At 48.3% G+C, this 21,932-nt stretch overlaps 8 protein-coding genes across 8 annotated transcripts; 7 read left to right on the forward strand and 1 right to left on the reverse strand.

Moving 5' to 3' along the window:
• Positions 1 to 380: 380 nt before the first annotated feature.
• Positions 381 to 2,265, forward strand: V8C40DRAFT_247386 (uncharacterized protein). Its single transcript, XM_083216313.1, has 6 exons — positions 381 to 551; positions 607 to 903; positions 960 to 1,237; positions 1,292 to 1,410; positions 1,464 to 1,848; positions 1,905 to 2,265. The coding sequence occupies exons 1-6, from the start codon at positions 524 to 526 to the stop codon at positions 2,193 to 2,195; spliced, it is 1,398 nt and encodes a 465-aa protein (XP_083072818.1). The 5' UTR covers positions 381 to 523; the 3' UTR covers positions 2,196 to 2,265.
• A 920-nt stretch (positions 2,266 to 3,185) lies between these two features.
• V8C40DRAFT_247391 (uncharacterized protein) lies at positions 3,186 to 4,611 on the forward strand. The gene is made up of 4 exons (XM_083216314.1): positions 3,186 to 3,408; positions 3,462 to 3,526; positions 3,585 to 4,361; positions 4,423 to 4,611. Exons 1-4 carry the CDS (start codon positions 3,279 to 3,281, stop codon positions 4,486 to 4,488), a joined length of 1,038 nt encoding a protein of 345 aa, XP_083072819.1. The 5' UTR covers positions 3,186 to 3,278; the 3' UTR covers positions 4,489 to 4,611.
• A 1,269-nt stretch (positions 4,612 to 5,880) lies between these two features.
• On the forward strand, positions 5,881 to 8,356 carry V8C40DRAFT_247392 (catalase catA). The gene is made up of 2 exons (XM_083216315.1): positions 5,881 to 6,139; positions 6,205 to 8,356. The coding sequence occupies exons 1-2, from the start codon at positions 5,921 to 5,923 to the stop codon at positions 8,194 to 8,196; spliced, it is 2,211 nt and encodes a 736-aa protein (XP_083072820.1). The 5' UTR covers positions 5,881 to 5,920; the 3' UTR covers positions 8,197 to 8,356.
• A 530-nt stretch (positions 8,357 to 8,886) lies between these two features.
• Positions 8,887 to 10,457, forward strand: V8C40DRAFT_266685 (FAD-binding oxidoreductase; the record flags this gene model as incomplete). Its single annotated transcript, XM_083219777.1, has 3 exons — positions 8,887 to 9,137; positions 9,206 to 9,416; positions 9,498 to 10,457. The coding sequence occupies 3 exons, from the start codon at positions 8,887 to 8,889 to the stop codon at positions 10,455 to 10,457; spliced, it is 1,422 nt and encodes a 473-aa protein (XP_083072821.1).
• Positions 10,458 to 11,777: 1,320 nt separating this feature from the next.
• On the forward strand, positions 11,778 to 14,666 carry V8C40DRAFT_247395 (thiamine diphosphate-binding protein). Its single transcript, XM_083216316.1, has 4 exons — positions 11,778 to 11,949; positions 12,258 to 12,712; positions 12,816 to 14,151; positions 14,237 to 14,666. Exons 2-4 carry the CDS (start codon positions 12,278 to 12,280, stop codon positions 14,494 to 14,496), a joined length of 2,031 nt encoding a protein of 676 aa, XP_083072822.1. The 5' UTR covers positions 11,778 to 11,949; positions 12,258 to 12,277; the 3' UTR covers positions 14,497 to 14,666.
• A 2,001-nt stretch (positions 14,667 to 16,667) lies between these two features.
• On the forward strand, positions 16,668 to 18,289 carry V8C40DRAFT_31563 (cyclin-domain-containing protein). The gene has a single exon (XM_083222822.1). The coding sequence runs from the start codon at positions 16,868 to 16,870 to the stop codon at positions 18,074 to 18,076; it is 1,209 nt and encodes a 402-aa protein (XP_083072823.1). The 5' UTR covers positions 16,668 to 16,867; the 3' UTR covers positions 18,077 to 18,289.
• Positions 18,290 to 18,839: 550 nt separating this feature from the next.
• Positions 18,840 to 19,752, forward strand: V8C40DRAFT_247404 (uncharacterized protein; the record flags this gene model as incomplete). The annotated part of the gene is made up of 3 exons (XM_083216317.1): positions 18,840 to 19,223; positions 19,282 to 19,383; positions 19,452 to 19,752. The coding sequence occupies exons 1-3, from the start codon at positions 18,908 to 18,910 to the stop codon at positions 19,748 to 19,750; spliced, it is 717 nt and encodes a 238-aa protein (XP_083072824.1). The 5' UTR covers positions 18,840 to 18,907.
• An 89-nt stretch (positions 19,753 to 19,841) lies between these two features.
• On the reverse strand, positions 19,842 to 21,402 carry V8C40DRAFT_31575 (acyl-CoA thioesterase). The gene is made up of 2 exons (XM_083222823.1): positions 20,795 to 21,402; positions 19,842 to 20,735 (listed from the first exon to the last, which is right to left on the reverse strand). Exons 1-2 carry the CDS (start codon positions 21,113 to 21,115, stop codon positions 19,935 to 19,937), a joined length of 1,122 nt encoding a protein of 373 aa, XP_083072825.1. The 5' UTR covers positions 21,116 to 21,402; the 3' UTR covers positions 19,842 to 19,934.
• Between the last annotated feature and the right edge of the window lie 530 nt (positions 21,403 to 21,932).

Genomic DNA, 21,932 nt, shown 5'->3' on the forward strand with positions numbered 1-21,932 from the left:
GTTGTTTTCCATTGTTTCCGGAGAATTGGGGTTGTTAATAAGCTGGTTTAGTTGTAGTTTTTGTCTGGATGCACGAATGATTCGACTGGGCACCATCTACGGCTTTATACTTTCTATCTATGGAGAAAAAGGCCACTGAGACATATTTGAGATTGTTAATTCACGTCTCAATCTCAGCAAAACACTTACACGTAGTTCCAATTACAGAATGGAGGATGCCAGTCCAGAGCAACGTACTTCCAAATCGGGCAATAAGGTGCATCCTGAAAAGAATAGTGGGACCAGCGCCACAGTCGGAAGAGACTTTAACGGAGTTTAACTCATGATTTATAAGCGGATGCATCAAGTTATCTCCTTGCAGGCTCCAATCTTACATGTATGTTCATTTTGCAAGCAAGCTATAGTAGACTGATGATGAACCAAGAGAAGCAGAGCGCAGTTTGATGTGTCTTGCTATTGAGTCTTTTACAACCTAAGCAAGAACGTGGTCCGCCTAGGGGGTGACTATTACGCAATACGCAATATGGTTGCCCGGCCTCTCGCACCAGAAGGTAAGCAATGCAGATCCGATTAGTCTCGCATCAACTAAGCTTTGAACCTGGCCAGCCGAGGACTTCAAATTTATATCCATTAAAGGCCCTTGCAGTAAACAGAGCCGGGGTGTGAGCCGCTTGGCTAAATCGCATGCAACCAAGCGAGGCCTCAAGGCGAAACGGCTGCTCGAACAAAAGTCAAACCACAATTTTCGAGTAGCAGTTTTAGGGGAGGAGCGCAATGCGCTAGTTAATGAATCCCATCTGGTAAATCTACCAATATTACACCACTCTTTATCTGCGAGTGAGATCGATCCATTCGGCATACTTCCCGTGGATACCTCCCGGCTACAAATACTACTAGGGGACAGTGAGCAATTACACGCTGCAGAGTACGTGAATCTTTGTTAACACTAGATGACATAGGAAGAGCCAGAGTAGCCTCCGAGCCAGTCTTCAGCATGTCCGAGGAGCTCGCATTCCAAAACTTTCACGCTGTCTTCCGCACAGGCTTAACTGACCCTGCACTTTCAAGTGCAGTCATGTTTTCTCTACTGTTTGCAGCGACAGAGGGAAATTTGGACATGGAATGCCTGAAATACAAAGGCTGTGCTATCGGCGGTATTCGAGACAAAATTGCCTGTATCAAAGGGGCCGTGTCAGAGTCTACAATCGGAGCTATTCTTCTATTGGCGGGTGTAGAGGTAGGCATCTATGCCGGACTTGGCTTGCAGGAGTACTAACCCTCTTTATTCAAGGCTCAGTTAGGAATGACCTCTCAGGTCCAGCTTCACATGTCAGCTGTAAGACAGCTACTCGACATGTCTCGCAGCGATGGTATCTACCTCACGGGCGGCATAAAGCGTGCAATATTCTGGTGAGTCAGACACTCAATCGGAAGAGAAAGATCGATATCTGACAAGAGTATAGGCAAGACTTGAATGCGTCAATCTTATCAGGCTCTGACCGAATAGTTGATCACGATACCTTCTCGGAACTACGATGGCAACGAGATCCATTCACACCCAGCTTCTACCAGCTTCCATCGGGATTTGAGGTGATATTACAATTGCTAAGTGAGGATTTCGTCGAAATACTGGAAGATATTCATGCATTGCAATGCATACGAAACTATTCAACCTGTGAAAAGGGTGATCCTTTTGTCATGGCCTACATAAACAACTATACTGCCTCTATTCAATCGAGGCTTGCGAATTTGACAACAATTCCACCCATACTGAAATGCTGCTCCACTGCAGCGTATATATGTTCTATCATGCTGTGTTGCCATCCTTGGTGCGCTTCGGTTATCCCGGTAGGTTATGTTGTTCTGGGATAGTAGATTCTAATGTGCTAATGTGTAATCTGCAGTCATATTTATCTTCCCAACTTCTTGACCAATTGCAAAAGGTTGGAAAAGATTATATGTGTGATGAATACTCCGACTTGCTGCTTTGGTTGCAGTATATTGGCGGCACATTTGCTCCACCTGGATCAGTTCGATCGACCTATGTCAATCTTCTCCGGTCAAACATAACTGCCAGGTTTCGTGGTGTCCATGACTCTCATTCGAAAATATTTGAGATCATGAGAAAGTTTATTTGGTCAGATTTCGCTTTCTTCTCCAGGGCATCGTTGCTGTGGGAGGAGATATTCGTATAATGAAAAGGCTGTGTAACTAATACATATATTTTTAGAAATAGACAGTTAACCGAATTATAATTGATAGAGTCAATATACTTAGTTCCAGAGATAAAAAAGTAGCACTTAACTCTATCCTAATAACTCGAGACCCTGGAAGAAGTTTATGGTACGGGGGTTGGCGTGATCACAATGATCAGACGTTGGTGGTGTGTTCTTGAATAACAAGTTTTCGTGAGACTTGTCATAAAAGCAATCGGCGTTATGAGATAGTTTCAAGAAGTAGACCCCGTCTCTTTGAGGTAGCCTGTGATGCTCGAAGAGATCACCTAAATTCGGGAGATTAAAAGGGAGCGGCGGTACCCCAAGTACCAATAGCAACTTGGTTGAAACCATTTGCTACGTAATTACTTATATCACAGCTCTTGGCAAAACTTAGCGGGCCCAGAGAACTGAGCATCTAGATCAACAGGGTAAGGGAGTCACGGGTGCAAGTCTGTTTCCGGGTGAGGCTAGGACGGTGATAAAAAACACGAGATTTGCTCATAGAAACATCAGGCTGAAGATAATTAGCAGGTATTTACTCGTCTATCGGCCGCTCTGACCCGCTTGTTTCTATTTTCTAACCAACAGTTAGACGTTGCAACCCCCCGGGTATTCATGTAAGAAGTGCTTCTCCGGCATTTCCACGGAGGAGCTCATCTTCTTCAGCAATGGAACGTTGATATTATTGCAACGATCGTATATACGACCATTAAACTTCCATGTTCGCTTACTTCGCTTGTGTCGGCCGTCATGGGATGTTCATCTTTAACCATCTTCATCCCTATTCACGGGATGTTGCTTGATGGCTTATGTGGAGATAATGGCCAATGCTGGCTGACTAGACCATGTTTGGTAACTGTCAGCGAGAATAGACTATTGGCTAGTTTCAGCAAGTTCAGGCATTGTTTCCAATATTAAATCACTAGTACGGAGAACAATTCATGCTCATACGTCATTCCGTTAAAATTCTAAATCGCTATCCCTACTTAATTCGAATGATGCCCAACCGCCTCAGTTCATGCGACTCATGTTACTCAGACATCACAAACACTCAGAATCATGAAATTGATATTAGATATCGGTGGGGCTGAAGAGATAACTTTTGGCCCTGAAGATGAAATCCGCGGTACTTTGAACATCTTAGGCCACGGCGGCCAAGCGCTGACCCATCTAAGGGCTACTTTTGGCGGTAAGATGATGCCATGTTCACAACTCGCGATTTCAGTTAATAACAGTGGCTAGGTCGACTCACGATTTCCATACCGGCACAGATTGCTGGCCCTAATCCAAGCAATTTGGAATTTACGGTATGAAATGACTCGTCGGGTCGCTCATGTGACTACTTGACGCTAATACAGGGAACAGCTATTCGAGGAAAATAAAGAATTAGGACATGATGATGCCACATCAAACAAGGATGATCCCGTTAACGGCATTTACATTGTCCCATTCAGTTTTCGATTTCCCTCTCATGCACCATGTTTCAGGCATAAGCACGCTTTACATCTACCACCATCAATGAACATACGCGAAGCAGAATCAAGAATTCGAGTCGAATACTACGTCGTCGGAGCCGTGGATCGACAAATATTTGGCCCTTTATCCAAGACGACGAGAGTTGTCAAAGCATTAAAATTCTGCAACAATACTCCCATCAACAGGTCGCCTGTTTTACAGCCTAATGCTAGCCTGCCATTGATACTGCGACAGAAGGATGGCTCAGGACGGCTCGAAGATGGACTTGACGGGTTACCAGCATACACGCCATCTATTCGCGTCGAAGCACTCCTACCAAACCCACCGGTTCTTTTCAGAGGACAGGCGAACCCCATCAAGTTTATCTTACACACTCCACCAGAGATAGTGGGTAAAATATTCGTTCGAAAGGCAGATATTGTCTTCAAAACTTCCACAGCAACCGTTGTCGAATCAGTTACCCGGCGCGTGGATGAGAAATTCTTAGGGGCAAGCACATCTGGAATTATCCCTGTCGATTCAGAGAGGCTGGTTCTTGATTCAGGTACCTGGGAACGACTTTTCAGACTCAACTTGAAACCGTCATTTGAATCATGCGTGATGCAGATAAAGCATTCAGTTGAAATCAAGGTCGGCATATCGATTGGATCTGAAGGAAGCATCTATGTAAGATTTATCCATACAAACACTCCTACTACTTTTTTTTTCTAGGGCTGACAGCATGTAGTATACTTCATCTTTGCTGGATGTGTTAATAACAGATCCACCACCGGCGTACGAAGATGCTGAATGAGGGAGAGGACGAGAAAGAAATGAGAATTTTACGGACATAATTGTATTATAGAGCGACCTAGCTTCGGCAGGCAATTAGAGCATAGATACCATGAACAAATATCACTGTATAGATCACTGCAAATACTCGCGCTTTCGGGATTCAAGGGAGCAAGCAACTCAGTAACGCGGCGAAGGGTCGTTTTCTGCTGTAGCTCGCCTTCATTAATCACGCAAGTTTGGTACATAGCACGGCCGTTTTTGTATTTGGTAAAATTCACGTCGCATCAGATAGACCACGTTCTAGGTTGGAATTATTGATCATTAATCCATGAATAACCCAGTCATGGCGGTACCGCATCGGATGCCGAACGGCGAGACTCGGCTGTGGAGTACAATCGATCATCAGCATCGTTTCGGTAACCCTTCCGATACGTGAGCCCTGTTGCCGGATTAAGGCATAGCGAGCGAGCTCATCCCTGCTGCCTAGTTGTTGAGATGCTCTCACAAATGCTATCAGGTTTACTCTTCATCATCTTAACCTCTCATCAGCGTGATGACAAGCATAACATCCCATTATGGCTATCACCGAGCGGCTGATCTATTACCAACAGCGAAGGAGTTATTGGCGGCCTAAATGACTAAGATAATTGGGGCTTTGATGAGTTGGTGTTTCAAATCTAAAAATAAAGCACTGTGGGAGCTGTTAATCTGGGCTGCCAAGGCTGCAAATTCACTTATTGCGCACATCGCTAGGAGCATAATTTCCGTGTTTCTACCGACTTGCAGCATCGCAAATATGTAGACATGCTAAGCCGAGGCATACATACTAGAGGGAATTAGCTTGCTCTGCTCATTAATAGGATAGCATAGGCTGAGCAGCGGTAACAATTGGTTCCGCACTGTCCATGGCTCCATTACATTACATCATCTATCGCACAACTAAACAGCCATTTTTGAGTAATGAAATCATCGGAAGAGAGTTATGAATTCACTATTGTATTTTATTCCATGTACTTCAATTGGCAAATAATCCTTGGAGGTTTAAGAATACCTCAACTGTAAGTGCAACCTACGAGTATGCATACAGCCTAGCGATCGTATAACTTAGCCTAGTAATTGTTATTGAAAGGCATTAAACGAGACGAAATTCTTGTGTCATTATCTACCGCATCATTATGAAAGCTCTATATCTTCTATTGAAGTTTAAATACATAGTGTTATGATCAATCATATACGGTCGGCGGACATTGACGTCAACATAGAATCACATCTTACATCGTGTGTGTCTATGACGGTGATGTATGAGTGACGGCTCGACGCAGTGCGTCGCCACTCTTAAAGCTCATGGCGGAATTCATATAAAACAATACGTATAAAGTGTGTGTTCGCAGTTTGAATACATTAAAACTCACTCGTAGCATGCTTACCCAAAAATCGCTGCGTGAAGAAAAATGTCGAATATCATTCCATCATCAGTGAAGCAAGCAGTCATGGGTCACAAAGGCGCAAAGACGGATCAGCTGGCGGCGCACACCGTTGAGCCAACCAAAGATAGTAGAATTACGTCTGATTTCGGCACAAAGCAGACCAACACAGATGACTGGTTACGGGTTAATAGCAAGGACCAGATAGGCCCAATGCTCTTGGAGGATCCCTTCGGGCGCGAAAAGGTTCGTCCCGCGTTTATACGGCGGAATGATGTTAGCATGGATGGAGCTAATCGCGAGAAATGCAGATCCATCGGTTCGACCATGAACGTATTCCAGAGCGAGTAGTCCACGCTCGAGGTACCGGAGCATTCGGAACATTCCGTCTCTTCGAATCTGCCGAAGATGTTACCCATGCCAATGTTCTCACTGATACGTCCCGCGAGACTCCCGTCTTCCTTCGCTTTTCAACTGTACTTGGAAGTCGTGGCTCGGCCGATACGGTCCGTGATGTACGCGGTTTCGCAGTCAAGTTTTATACACAAGAGGGTAACTGGGACATTGTGGGCAACAACATCCCCGTCTTCTTCATCCAAGACGCAATCAAGTTCCCCGACCTCATCCATGCCGGAAAGCCAGAGCCGCACAATGAAGTCCCACAAGCCCAGTCGGCTCATAACAATTTCTGGGATTTCGTCCAGATGCACTCTGAAGCCACGCACATGTTCATGTGGACCATGTCGGATCGCGCCATTCCTCGCTCATACCGGATGATGCAGGGTTTTGGAGTCAATACATACACACTCACCAATGCCGCCGGCGTTCGCTCATTTGTCAAGTTCCATTTCACTCCGGAGCTCGGAGTGCATTCTCTTGTGTGGGATGAGGCACTCAAACTTGCTGGCCAAGATCCCGATTTCCACCGAAAGGACCTTATGGAAGCCATTGACAACGGAGTATACCCCAAATGGAAATTTGGCATACAAACAATTGAAGAGTCGAATGAAGACGATTTCGACTTTGACATTCTCGATGCCACAAAGGTGTGGCCGGAGGACTTGGTCCCCATTCGTTACATCGGCGAGCTCGAACTCAACAAGAACGTGGATGAATTCTTCACTCAGACCGAGCAGGTTGCATTCTGCACAGGCCACGTTGTTCCGGGAATTGGCTTCTCAGACGATCCTCTTCTTCAAGGCCGTAACTTTTCATACTTTGATACTCAGCTGAGCCGCCTGGGCACCAATTGGCAGGAATTGCCCATCAACAAGCCTGTTTGCCCCGTTATGAACTTCAACCGTGACGGCGCCATGCGACACACCATCAACAAGGGTAAGGTCAATTATTGGCCCAACCGATTCGAAGCGCAACCGCCAGCGACCAAGGAAGAGGGCGGCTATGTCGACTACCCGGAGAGGGTTGTCGGCATCAAGGAGCGAGCAAAGAGCGCCAAGTTCAAGGATCATTTCTCTCAAGCTCAGCTCTTCTTCAACTCACTCTCCGAAATCGAAAAGTCGCACATGTTGGCGGCGTTCTCATTTGAGCTCAGCCACTGTGACGAACCAATCGTATATGAGAGACTCGTGAAACGGCTCGCTGACATTGATCTTGGCCTCGCCCAATCTGTCGGTAAGATGGTGGGAGGGGCAGTGCCCGACAAGGCGGGACAGGCGAATCACGGGAAGAAGGCCAAGGGTCTTAGCCAAATGGAGTATCTTCCAGATGAACCGATTATTGCTTCTAGGCGAATCGGCATCATTGTGGCTGATGGATATGATCCGATTGCTTTCAACGCCATCTATGGAGCAATCCAAGGAGCCAAAGCTGTCCCGCTTGTGATTGGCACGCATCGATCTGAGACGTTTGCAGATGGAGAAAGTCAATCTGGCAAGGGCATTGTCCCAGATCATCATCTAGAAGGCCAGCGCAGCACCATGTTTGACGCTCTGTTTGTGCCGGGAGGAAAGCAAGCCATTGAGACGCTTTCCAAGAATGGCCGAGCATTACATTACATCCGTGAAGCGTTTGGTCATCTCAAGGCCATTGGGGCTACTGGCGAAGGTGTTTTGTTGGTTGAGAAGGCACTTCAGCTGCCAACGGTGGTGACTTCGAGTGATAACGAAGCTGTGGAGAGCTATGGCGTGGTTACACTCAAGAGCGTGCATCCCGAACGATTGGGCGAGTTGGTGTCGGCTGCGAAGAATGCAAAGGGTTTCTTGGACAAGTTTGTCTATGCGATTAGCGTCCATCGTTGCTGGGAGCGCGAGATTGATGGGCTCAGCACTATGGTAGCATATTAGTCGAGGTTAACGGAGCCAATATCCTAGATGACGAGCTACTAGCTGACAGAATGTTTGTAAATCTTCACACGAAAGTGGAAATAGCTCCCAACTTAGAATGATGCTGGTAAAGTTTAAGCTTATTCGAGATGTCAAAATCCCAACTTGGACGTTTCTAGGCATGGAGTTGCGTATAAGGTGACATCGTTTGGGAATAGTGAAACAAAAGTCTTATTTCCAAGGGGCTGCAGTTCATGCTTATGCAGCTAGCTTCAAGTTGTTAGCTATCCCCAGATGATCTACCGACGGCAATATTCAGTTTGGTGTAACCCCATCTGCCATTATTTGGGAACACATCGCCATGCGTGCTCCTTCACTTGGACGACAAGCGCCGCGAGGCGAGACATTGCTTCGCCTTGTGATCAATACTTCTGAGTAGTTCGATGTGATACAACGAGAACAAACTCGCTTGTACCTCCCAGAAAGTAAAGAGATGATGCTAGTTGAGCTGTGATTGAGTGTACAAGAAGGCACAATAGAAGGCACGAGGCTCGTATTTGCGGTGTGGGATTGCAGGGGTGATATCTACCTTCCAAACTGCGGGTTAATTAACGATATGGATATGTTATATATATCCACGGTTTCCTATCTGGAAAAAAGGCGCACCCATTTGCACATCGTGGAAACCCGACAAGCAGAAAATATCTCGCAATGGGCGCCTCAAACTCTACTCTCGCTCTCGAGACGTGCATACAGAGTGTCTGCAATGGACGCTTTGAGTGTTACCATATCCCGAGCAGCAGTGCAGACGTCGCCTGGATCAAGCCGTACAATCTCGATATTCCTCGATTTCCTCAGATGGTCGTTCGTCCCAATAATGCCACCGAGGTTGCCGGCGCAGTGAAATGCGCAAACGAAAATGGTTTCAAAGTCCAAGCTAGATCTGGCGGGCACTCTTACGGGTGAGGAGCGGAAGAGAATACCGTGTAGTAAATTTCCCTGGCTGTCATCTCTAACTTATGACATGTAGAAATTTCGCTCAGGGTGCCGGCGATGAGACTGGCATGATGATCGACTTGGTAAATCTTCAGAGCTTCCAAATGGACAACACTACTTGGCAAGCGAGTGTTGGATCAGGATTCAGACTGGATGGACTCGACAAACTCCTCCATGCAAATGGCGGCAGGGCTATTGCACATGGTACTTGTCCGGGAGTTGGAGTTGGAGGGCATGCAACTGTGGTAAGTAAATACGCGTATTCCATGTCCCTACTCTGAGGTGCCATGGATGATTGAACCATGTGTTGATCGGTTCTTGAACAGGGAGGACTAGGCCCCATGTCCAGAATGTGGGGAGCTGCACTCGATCATGTCTTGGAAGTCGAAGTCGTTACAGCTGACGGTCAAATATTACGAGCCAATGAAAACGAAAACGACGACCTGTTTTGGGCCATTCGAGGTGCCGGAGCCAGCTTTGGCATCGTCACTGAGTTTGTCTTCAAGACACACCCTGAGCCCGGCAGTGTCGTCGAGTACACTTATAGCTTCAGCTTTGGCAACCAAAAGGAAATGGCGCCTGTATTTGAACAATGGCAGGAGTTGGTGTACGATCCTAATCTTGACCGACGCTTCTCGACGTTGTTCATTGCGGAGCCTCTTGGCGCCCTCATCACCGGCACGTTTTATGGTACGCAAGATGAATTCGACCAGACAGGAATTAAAGATAGAATTCCTGTTGGTGGAGATGTCAATCTTGCTATTGTAGATTGGATGGGAAGCTTGGCTCACATTGCGGAGACGACTGCGTTGTATCTGAGTGACCTCTCCACGCCATTTGCTAGCAAGTCGCTGGCATTCGACAGAAACGACAAGTTGAGCAATGACTCTATCAACGGATTATTCGATTACATGGACAGCACCGACGCGCAAACTTTGCTTTGGTTCATCATCTTCAACTCCGAGGGAGGCGCCATGGCAGATACTCCGTACAATGCCACTGCTTACCCTCATCGCGATGCAATCATGATGTATCAGTCCTATGCCATTGGAATCCCGGCGTTGCTCCAAGGAACGAGAGATTTTGTCTCTGGAGTTCATCAAAAGATTCAGCAAGGAGCTCCTGAGGCCAACACGACATATGCTGGTTACGTCGATGTTTCGTTGAGCAGAACGGATGCCCAGTGGACGTATTGGGGTGACAAGGTGCCGAGACTGCAGGAGATTAAGCAACGTTACGATGCTGGTAATATTTTCCTGAATCCTCAGAGTGTTGATTTGCCATGAGAGGAGATTCGGCGGGAGTTGGGAAGGTGGAAATATTGATACCAATCATGATTATCGTTCTCTCACCGTTGAGTGTTGTCTCTAGACATTAGAACAGCATTGTTTTTGCATAGGGCATTTAGTTGCTAGCTTCAAGGTGTTGATGAGCAATAGAAGGATGCAATATCTTTCTAGATTCGTTTTAAGCTACTGTATTATAATTTTTGAATAGGTCCATAGGAGTTGGAGGGTGATGGTTTTCCTTTGTTTCGATATGTGTGATCTGTTGACGTTATGAATAGCAGAATACCTACCCTACTACCGAATATGGATGACTACGCATTTCTTAATACCACATTAGTATCTAGGTTAGTTATTTATCTAATATGGATTGCAAGAGGCATTTTTTCTATAATATATTTAAATAATTTGACACATGTAGTCGACGTCTACCTCATGGCAGGTACGTATCTCGAACCGGATGCACGAATAATGGCAGGTGCGGCTGCTGGAGAGGCGTTGGGCAACCGCCCGAGGGCCGCCGACGTGGTGGACACAGTGGGGGCAGGGGCGACCGGTGCCGGACTTACGTTTCCTGCCCAAGACGCAGGCGAGTTACAGCAGGCAGGAGCGGCGGCTACAGGCGGGGGACAAATGACTTGTGTTTTGTATTTGTATTTGTTTTACTTGGTACCTCATCTTTGTTTCGTTACTTCCAAATTTTATTCCGTATTCCGTGCCTGCCGATGCAATGTTTTTATTTTTTTATCATTATATGCAAATACATACATATTATCTTCCGTCTCCTTTTATATCATCCACTTAAGTAAAGTAATTATATAAAGTAAATCCAGAAACGGAATATTTCTGGAGTAATTACAGAATATACTCCGTATTAGACAAGTTGGACCGCTCAGCTAAGACATTCCCATCTCCACTACCCCGCGTTATTGCAGCTCTCCAACTCTCCTTGTTGCTACCGAGAGGGGCATCTAATCTGTCCGTTTATGAGCCAATCGGGGTTTCACTTCCGCGGCCAGTCTCGGCACAACTGCCAGATTGCCCAGATAGGCGACTATGGGGGCATCACGAGGCTCCAGCGGGCATCACCGGACATTACGCGGAATCGCCCTAAGCATAGCGATTAGATAACGTTATCCTTTAGCTGGTGGGTAGTTTTCCAAATAACTGCCCAACAAGGAACTACGCGCGCACTTGGGAGAGCTTCGGATACATGTATTGTGCGTTGTTGTTGCATAACCTCCATTGGCGGATACGCATCACGGGAGCTGTCTTCCTGTCATCTTCTTTGCGTCCAGACATCTTTCAACATTGACATCTTCATTAACCAACCGGGACTTTTCTTTTTCTTTTTCTTTTCTTTTCTTTCATCTTCCTCTTTCTCCAATACCACCTCCAATCTCCCCACGCCAAGGCACTCTGCATCCCGTGTCTACCTTGTAACAAACAACCCACGCAACTAATACCCACCACCCTTGCGCTTTCTGCAGATGTAAGTTCAAGTTCCGCGATTCCGCTTGTCAAACATGTCATGTCAAGCATGTCAAATTTGTCTTCTTTGATACGCCCTTGGATCTATCAAAGCCCTTTATGTCATCACACGTGGCAGTTCCAACAGAGACTCCATCTCTATCCGAACTCGATGCCGAACCACAACAGCCGCCCCCTCACAAGCTTCCCCCTCCTTTCAACCCGAGTCCAACCCACCAATCCCCCTACACCATTTATACTCGCCAACATCTCAAATACCACTTCCCCGTTCTTTTAGTCTGCTCCATTTCAACTAATTCCAAAAACCAGCCGCCAATAGCGAGGCGGCAATGGCTCTTCTACACCGTTCCGGGACATCTCTACCGGCTCTCTGGAGAAGTCGCCCCACCGCACCGATTGTCGGCGCCGTAGCTTCAACTCACACTTGCACTTACAGCCAGCCTCCATCTCGGCTACGGCATTACTCGGGATCATCAAACGTCACATCATCTAGAGTGCGCAGCCTCATTGATAAAAGAGCAATCCCCTCCACGGCCATTGTGAGCTCCAACAACAGACACGCCTCAACCGCAGCCATGGAGAAGCCAGACTATCAAAACATGTACACAGCCTCTTCAGCCTTTTTTGAAGCGCTATGGGAGGCTGGTGTCACTCACTGCTTTGTGAACTTGGGCTCTGACCACCCCAGCATCATTGAGGCCATGGTCAAGGGTGCTCGTGAACGCAAGGGAGACTTTCCCAAGATGATTACATGTCCTAACGAGGTATGTCTCTGCTTTCTTTTTCTACTCTTCTCATGTCATATATCTCATATGATCTTCTATGAGTTGTTACATATGAGTATGAATGCTTACTGATACATCCTAGATGGTTGCCATGTCCATGGCAGATGGCTATGCTCGATTAACAGGCAAGCCTCAGTGTGTCATTGTTCACGTCGACGTTGGCACACAAGGCCTGGGAGCAGCCGTACACAACGCAGCTTGTGGTCGTGCTCCTGTTCTCGTCTTCGCTGGTCTATCACCATTCACTCTTGAGGGTGAGCATCGTGGTACCCGTACCGAGTACATCCACTGGATTCAGGATGTCCCCGACCAGAAGCAGATTGTTGCCCAGTACTGCCGGTACACTGGTGAGATCAAGACGGGCTCCAACGTCAAGCAGCTGGTCAACCGTGCGCTGCAATGGGCCAAATCAGGACCTCAAGGCCCAGTTTACTTGTATGGAGCTCGAGAAGTCATGGAGCAGGAGATTAAGCCCTACCAACTGAGACAAAGTGACTGGGAGCCCGTTAAGCTGGGTAGTCTACCCACGCAAGCCGTCGACACAATCGCAGATGCTCTTGCCGGCGCGAAACGTCCCATGGTCCTGACGGGATACGGTGGCAGAAACCATGAGTTCCCCGGAGCTTTGGTCGAGCTAGCCAATATTGTTCCCAATCTGAGAGTGGTTGACTGCGGAGGCAGTGACATGTGCTTCCCCTTTGACCACCCCGCTTCCCTCGGTCTCAACTATGGAGGCGAAATGTCTGTTGCTGATGCCGATGTCATTGTCGTCCTCGATGCTGACGTACCTTGGATCCCCACACGCGTCAAGCCAAACCCAGATGCCAAGGTATTCCACATCGATCTCGACCCGCTCAAGCAGCAGATGCCCGTCTTTTACCTCGAGGCTCAAGAGACGTATCGTGCGGACAGCCAGACTGCAGTTGAGCAGCTCACAGAGGCTCTCAAGACGGGTGGTCATGCGAAGAAACTGCAGTCTCAGAATGTGGTGGAGATTGCTCAGAAGCGCAAGGAAGAGCACGAGCAGCGTCTTGCCAAGATTGCCAAGGCTGCTGAGCCTCTTCCAGATGACAGCTTTGGAACTGGCTACTTGTGCCGGCAGGTCAAGAAACTTGTCCCCGAGGATACTCTTTGGGCTATTGAGGCCGTGACCAACACCCTCTTTGTGTACGACAACATCCAGCCTTCAACGCCCGGCTCGTGGATCAACTGCGGTGGTGGCGGTCTCGGATGGTCCGGCGGTGGTGCATTGGGAATGAAGCTCGCCACTGACGCGGAGAATGGCGGAAAGAACAAGGGCAAGTTTGTTGTCCAAATCGTGGGCGACGGTACATATCTCTTTACTGTGCCCGGCAGTGTGTACTGGATTTCAAAACGCTACAACATCCCCATCCTAACCATTGTGCTCAACAACAAGGGTAAGTCGCTTGAACACCACATAACACATGATGATTTGGTTCGAAATGAAGAAGAACTAAAGCTAATGATTGTATCATCGCATAGGTTGGAACGCACCACGCCGGTCTCTGCTGCTGGTCCACCCCGAAGGACTGGGCTCACAAGCTAGCAACGAGGAGATTAACATTTCCTTTGACCCATCACCGGATTACTCCGGCATTGCCAAGGCTGCTGCTGACGGCGACATCTTTGCCGCCAGAGTGAACGAGAGGGCTGAGCTGGAGGGAGTGCTGAAGGAGGCCATTGCCTATGTAAAGAATGGCCAATCAGCGGTGGTGGATGTCAAGGTTGCGTCAGGATGTTAATCGTTGCATGAGCGGATGATTAGAAGGCGGATAGAGGTCCGGTGAATACACGGCATGGTTAGGTATCTTAGACATGAAGCATGCTTGTACGTACTGTAGAACGAATTGAACTGCAACGAAGACAAAGAATGAATGATGCTGCAGGGTTATTTTTAGCAACTTAATCAAGGTATTATGCAGCTTCAGCTTCAGCTTCCTTTGTATCTTGTTTCCATCCGCATGCCAACTGCTGCTCTCCCACGCAAGGTACGCCACGTTACGCTGCATCTACGCCGGCATTCAGCTGCAACGAACAATCCCATTAAGCCACGTCTATTTCCTAGGGCGCCATTACCGCTTGTTTAATTTGGTATTTATATCTCGGCGCATCTGACTGCAGCATGCGCGAGGGTACAAGTAGTAGCCGCTGATAGGAAAGTTGCTGGGATAAACCCGAACGGCGATTGGTCCCTTCGTTTTTGCTCCGCCAATTTTTGGTTACAAGGGCCAATGGGACGGGAACATAACATATGAGCATCATCCCACCCAGAGCTAACAACAATTCATGTGGTTTCCGTAGCTCTCCCGTGGCCAAGGCAATTCGCTGGCTTGTTGAGAATCTAGACCGCCCGAGGCCAGACGCCACGGAGGAGGAGGTGATGCATTGGATGGGCGATATGCAGGAGTTGTGAGTTTTGAATCTTGCATTGGCGCCGGGTTGGTGGATGGCGTTGGCGAGTGGGGGTAAGTCAGTGCATGCAATAAGCTGCAGAATCTCGGGAAATGACCTGTTATTTTTTGGCTAGTTGTCACATGGATTGTCAACGATTTGCTCATAATTTGCTGTAATTTTTACTGTACTGTTGTTGTTATTGTTCCATGTCTTGTTCAGTTCAATCCAGCTTCAGCTTCAATTACTTTTTGATGGGCAGCTCAAGTGGGGGAGAATCCTCTGTGGCGTCTAGCTTCTGGACGGAACAAGCAATAATGTGATAAAAATGGTCACTCGGCAGACAGAAAAGAAGGGGTCTTTTTCACATGGAAAGTGAAGTAAAGGGTCCTGATCGATCGGCCGTCAGAGGCTTTTAGTGTGGATCGAGAGTTGTCTTGTTGCATGTTGGGCGCATGCATGAGTCTCGGTTTAAGCTGGATATGGAATGCACTACAGCATGCATTTGATAGATGATGGTAGTTGTTAGTAGCACAAGTAATAGTTGCTTCTAGTTATTAATATAGTATGCAATGAATTAAGAATAGTTGCCAATAACACATGCACATGCACCAAAGATGGCAGAGAACGTTGATGAAAGATGAAAGATCGAAAGACAAAGTCCATCCATCCGATCCGGCACCTCGACAGCCACCATCTCAATCTCCGGGGGGGCCAGATTGACTCCAAACCGCCAGAATAGAATAGCCGCTAGGGATCGCTCTCGGCTCTACTTCTCACACGTGGGGAGGCAACAGGCGAGCCATGGATGCTTCCAATTTAGGCGCCAGCTCAGCATTTAAATTCACTTGCAATTTGCCTCTCAATCTCGCCATCTGATCGTCTGTCTGCTCATCTCATCTCGTGCTGATCTTATTCACATCCAATAGACAGACAACAAGCGCCTTGAAGGACGCTCGGTCCACTAACTCGAGCCGCAAGTGGCCCCACGGATTTAATTATTTTTCTTTTTTCTTTTTTTCGATCTAAGCGCTGCTGCTGCAGACCTTGGCTGATCACGAGGTCACTTGATGCAAAGCGGGAGGAATTCCATGCTTGACTGGCTTCCCGATAGAAACCGCATCCGGCAAAGAACTTCACGTGGCGACGACAGAGCCTAAAGGCTGAGAGACGGGGAGAGAAGAGAGAAAAAGAACAAGAAAACAAACAAGAGAAAGCGAATTTCAAAAGATTTTCCCCAGAAAGGGATCATGCGAGTGGCCCAGACCAAGCACATCCACGCCAACTCGATTCTTGCCGCCTTGAATCGATCCAGGCGCATCCACGACTGCGTCTCTTGACAACGACGGCTAGACAGAGACCAGGATTTGATTTGCGCGTCGTCAGCCAGAGCGAATCCCGAAGTCCGAAACCGACTCTGAAACCGAAAGCGGACAATTACCCACGAGCGACAGCGAACGAGGCAGGTCACGATACGATTCGATACAATACGCGCGCAGCTTCAAGGCCAGACTTTGACGACTTTGATTTTGATCAACACAACACCTTTGGCGCGCACATTCACGTTGCCTCCTCTACGTCTCGACGATCGATAAGAATATAAATAACCAGCACAGCCAACAGCAGCTGCAGCATCACGCACGCGACGTCTGACCAGACCAGACGAGGCGAGGCCAGGCCAGCAACAAGCCAAATCTCACGGCCACGGCCAACCACGCAGCCATGTCTTCCTCCGCTGCGACCGAGACCGAGCAAGTCGAGGCCACCGCGGCGATACAGTTGCAGCAGCAGCCAGATTCGTCCTCTCTCGATCCCAGTCCCGTACACGAACTTCCTCCTCGCCCCGTTCCTTCGTCAGATCCGCGACTCTCCATCGACCAGGACAGAGGCCCTGCGAACTCGCCGCCCACCGATAACAATGAGGAGCACGACTTGTTCAAACTCAAGCCGGCCGAGGCGCTGCAGCTCCTAAGCGCCAGCGTCGAACTGTTGGTTCGCATCACCGGCGATGTGCCTCCAACACCGCCGCCCAAGACGCCTACCGACCCTCAGATGAGCAACATGCAGGTCGAGAAGGAGAACATTGCGCGGTCGCACTCGGAGAAGAGCCTGGCACGACTACGCGCCCAGGCCCTGCGAGAGGAGCAGGAAGAGAAGCTTAGAAAGCAGCGACACCAGCAGCAGGAGATACAAGAGAAGCTGCAGAAACAAAAACACAGCCAAAAGAGTGGCTCGTCGTCGGTAGGCAATCTAAGCAAGCTCCAGGCGTACAGCGCGTCCATGTCAGCACAGCTGATAGCCCAGCAGGACGCTTATGCGCAGTCGATCGACGGCGTGCGATTGAAACACAACTCCTTGCGACACGCGAACCCTTCGTCGTCCGCCCCGAACCTGCATCCCCCGGAACCCTACATCGTCGTTGGCGCCGACTCGCAGCCGCTTAACCTGCAGCACGGCGCCATCACCCGCAAGTTTTACAGCAAAAATGAACCTCCCATCTCGGTAAACCAGTATCTGCTGCGGCTTCACCAGTTTTGTCCCATGAGCACGGCCGTATATCTCGCCACTTCGTTGTACATCCACCGCCTCGCCGTTGAGGAGCGCGCGATTCCCGTAACGAGACGAAACGCACATAGACTAGTCCTCGCTGGTCTGCGGGTGGCTATGAAGGCACTCGAGGATCTATCCTACCCGCATACAAAGATTGCCAAGGTCGGCGGCGTGAGCGAGGTCGAGCTGGCGAGACTGGAGATTAGCTTCTGCTTCCTGGCTGGGTTCGAGCTAGTCGTGGGAGAAGAGATATTGAAGAAGCATTGGCAGGTGTTGAGAGAAGGCAAAGTAGGGCGGATGGTGGACGGCATCGAGGTTCCGCTGCTGAAGCTGGACAAGAAGCGAAAGACGTCGCGGGAGGTCCATCAGCTGATGCAGTGATCTCGTGATTGTTACATGCATGGAACAGGAGAGAAAGGGGATTATCGGCGGCAAAATTGCTTTGCTTTTTTCTTTTTTCTCCCTTGCCAGGGGAATCGGAGTTTTTTTTGGCATTTCTATTTTCTTCTCTCCTCACTTTCACCATTGTAGCTTTGCATCTGGCATCTGGCGGGCATGGGAGGAGGTGAAGAATGCGTATCAGTAGGGAGAGAATTTTTTTTTTCTTTTTTGGCATTGGCCTGGTGGGCCACGGACATGCAGTATGGGAACCATCAAATGTCTTGTTGGATGAGCGGAGCTTTTTTTTTCATCATTGTTTGCTTTTAGAGATACCCAAACAAATGGGGGGCTATTTCGCAGCGATAGCTATATGATATTGCCGTCTCTATTACCAGATTGCCTTGACTTGATGTTCTCACCTAACTATGGTTATGGTGTATCGTCACTTAATCTTTTGTGTATATGCGTTCGGAGGTTATGAACTGCCGGTAGCGTTTTCCAAATGCGATCTAGGAATCCAGCATCTTAACATGAGCCCAACATCCCTTGTGTACTGTATTGTGTCTCGTATTTTGGTAGTCGATCCTCTTATTCCGTGCCTCTCCTTCGGCAATATAAACATTTACGGATGTGTGTAGCTCCGAAATCTGATGAGCCCGAATAGCCGACCCGGACGAAGCTGTACGAATACGGCCCGAACTAGGCCCCGAGTTTGTCGGACCAAAAACCGCCATCTAATTCATATTTCGTTTACGTTTCTTGAGCGCCATTCTTTCTCTCTATACATTTTTCTGTTGTATATGTGGAAAGCTGGTTCGAATCATCTTCATTATGCCTCTCTCTTCAATGGCTCGTCAGCGGTTAATCCGCCTTGCCCAAGTTCTCGTCGGAGGTCCGGCTGTAACATTTGGGGGCCTGGCTTTATGGACTCGGAAATGCGCGTTTGAGCCTTTCGGGCCGGACACAGATACATTGTTCAGACATCCCATATTAAAAGATTTAAATCCCCGGAATAATCCTAGCACTCACGACTGTTGTGTCCGAAAAGTACCGTTTGAGGAGCTGAGGCCGGAGCTGTTGGAGGATGCGAAAAAGGGCGGGAGTGCTTTGGTGGAAGAGTTTTCGCGGGGGATGTGGGCGGGATACGGTGCGTATTTGTTGCCGATTGACAGAGAGGAGGTTTGGAAACTGATTGAGTGGTGTAGGATATGGGATTCAGAGGAGGATAATGGGATTGACCAAGAGTCCTGAGAACCGTACCGATTTGTGGTCTCCTGATGAGTTGGGACAAAGCACATATGAACCTGGTTCGTCTAAATATTCATTCCCTTTGTGACATTCACATATGCATCAACTAGCTAATTAAGTAAAACAGAAACAGTTTTGACAAACCACTTTCTTGTCCTCGATAAATCAGCAACGTCAATAACATTTCGTGGCTGTCCTGCTCCCAAGGAATCTCCCTTCAAACCGCGAGACCTGGATAACTTGTTCTCCTTGACAGCAGAAATAAATGAGAAGCGTAAACAAGCTGAGTTTAGACTTAAAGCCATAACTTTTGACGCGGTGACGACGACGCCAAAGGAAGATCCGTTTGGTGGCGTGCCGGGTGTGTTGCATCGGATTTATGCGAAGCTGCTTGTTGAGGCGGCTGTGGGATGGTGCGTCAGGTAAAGGGGGATTTGGAAAGGCTAAAGTTGTAAGATAGAGACGACTGAAGCAATGTGACCAAAGCAACTGGGTGGCCGCAGCTTCTAATGCAGTCGCTAAGCGGTGGACTCTATGGGAAATGGGTGAAGAGCTATATCTTAGATGCATTAAACATTAGGCAAGCATAAATCTTGTCGCCAATTCCAATCTACAACTTCTCAGCCCCGCGCTTCTGATCCGGCCCAGCAATTCCATCTTGATACCCGCTGGCAACGTGTTTTCCCTCAGGACTCCAGATTCTGCTCTCCAGCGTTGCTCTCCCAGCGCTGATTCGTGGCCAACATACTTCTTGGATCCACCACCCGTCTCTTATTACGGCTTCTTCGGAGTTGACGTGCACGGTGAATGTGTAGGTGAGGCTCGCGGCGACGCCCAAGTTGTAACCCCATCCCAAATAGTTGCTTATTGTCAAGAGTCCATTTCTGTCTGCTTCGAAAGCGTGAACAAGGATTTGGGAATTGGTATCTTCTGCGGGAATCGGTTTGTGCAGTTTATATAATAGTAGTTCACGACGTTCGGGAATTGGTTTGTTCGCGTTGTACGCTTTCATGTCAACTTTGTACATATCGACAATAGGGAATCCACCATGGCCAGCATTCGGAAATGTATCGTTGAGTATATCAATGTCAAGTTGCGGGCTCGTTGGCCATTCGTCAGGTTTTCTCTGGGCGAGGATGCTGGCGAAGCGTTCTTGGGCTGATGACAATTGCAAGTCCGCAAAGCTCGGCACAGGCCGCTTGAATGTGACATGGCAGCTGAAGCATATAGGTCCTAGAGGCAACTTTGAGTCTGATTCTGGGAATGGACCTAAAGGGTTTGTTGAAGGTTGCTTTGGTTGGCGAGCAGTGATGAGATAGGTTTGAAAGCTACGGCCGGCGGCAAGTTTCGAAACCTGGTAGATGAATGGCCGGTCTACATGTCCTGGATTCGTAAATACTCCTTGTATTGTCTGTTTCTCGTTAATACATGTACAATCTCCCTCTTTTCAACGACAATAAGCAGACTCACGTGAATACCAAATTTACCCGTACTTGGTGCCCCTTTGGCAGTTTCGTCTTCGCTCTCTACAACCTTCACGGCGGCGAGTGGCGCCTGAATGTAGACATGCCCTCCATATGCTCTTGTCGTAAAATAGACAGCAGTCTTGTGTCTGGAGATATCATCCGCTTCCTCCCAAGGGAGCTGGGCTCCTGGTTGCCAAGCTGGTTGGCGGCTCATGAATTGGTGAGTATCATCGGAATCACCATTGCCCGCCAGCCGGACCATCTCCATGCTCTCGAGGAATCCTAGCCTCGGGAAATTTCCCGAGGTACCGAGTGGCACCGGCATATCGACAAAAGGGACCCCAAACACACTGTTACGTTGCGGTCGGAGTTTGCGCAATGATTGAATACCCGGTCGTGGCAGTTTTCTTTTCTTGTCGGCCTTGAACGAGTGAGACACTGTGAAGCCACCAACGGCTAGTCTATCCAGCTTAATCTCAACTACTACACTCTCCTCACCAGATCGTAACTTTGACCCTGGTCAGAGGTCAGGAAAAGCTAGAGTGGCGGGATAGCCTCTATTTTAAACCAGTTGATGAAAAAAAAGACAAATTATCCAAGGGCGAGTTCTGCTCATCGGCTGCATGACGGAAACTCTCATGCACAGAATAAGCTTCTCCACATTCTCCGCTCAGAACGCCCGTTTCATAAGACAACAAGGCCACACATTTTGCAATCTTACTAAGACTCAGAAGAGTCACTAGCTATAAAGACCGCCAATAATCGGCAATGGGAATCAATTGCGGAACAACGGCATTACGCGTGTTAAACTCGAGCACCAAAGTTGTGTTTCCGGCCAATTGGGACAACGCGCCCCTGCTGAAGGGGAATTTACCACTTATCGGTAGGGCTAAGGTGGGGTTGCGGGCTTCTCCAGGGGGACAAGACTTACGTGCGGGGGAGGCCAAGCTGGCTAATAGCTCTCCCTGCATCTGATATGCCCTATCACAAGACTACATCATGTCCCAGTCATCAAGCTGCTGTATTGGTTCTACTTAAACCTCAAGTAAAACTTTCGAAGCATCATGGCATGCCGTATTCTTCTGTAGAGGGGACAGAAGCAGGGCATTTGCCGTGTCAATGCTCAGTTTCGACAACTACAT

This window comes from Trichoderma camerunense, assembly GCF_050948025.1.
Source record: "Trichoderma camerunense strain CBS 138272 chromosome Unknown V8C40scaffold_10, whole genome shotgun sequence".
In the NCBI taxonomy this organism is placed as follows: Eukaryota; Fungi; Ascomycota; class Sordariomycetes; order Hypocreales; family Hypocreaceae; genus Trichoderma; species Trichoderma camerunense.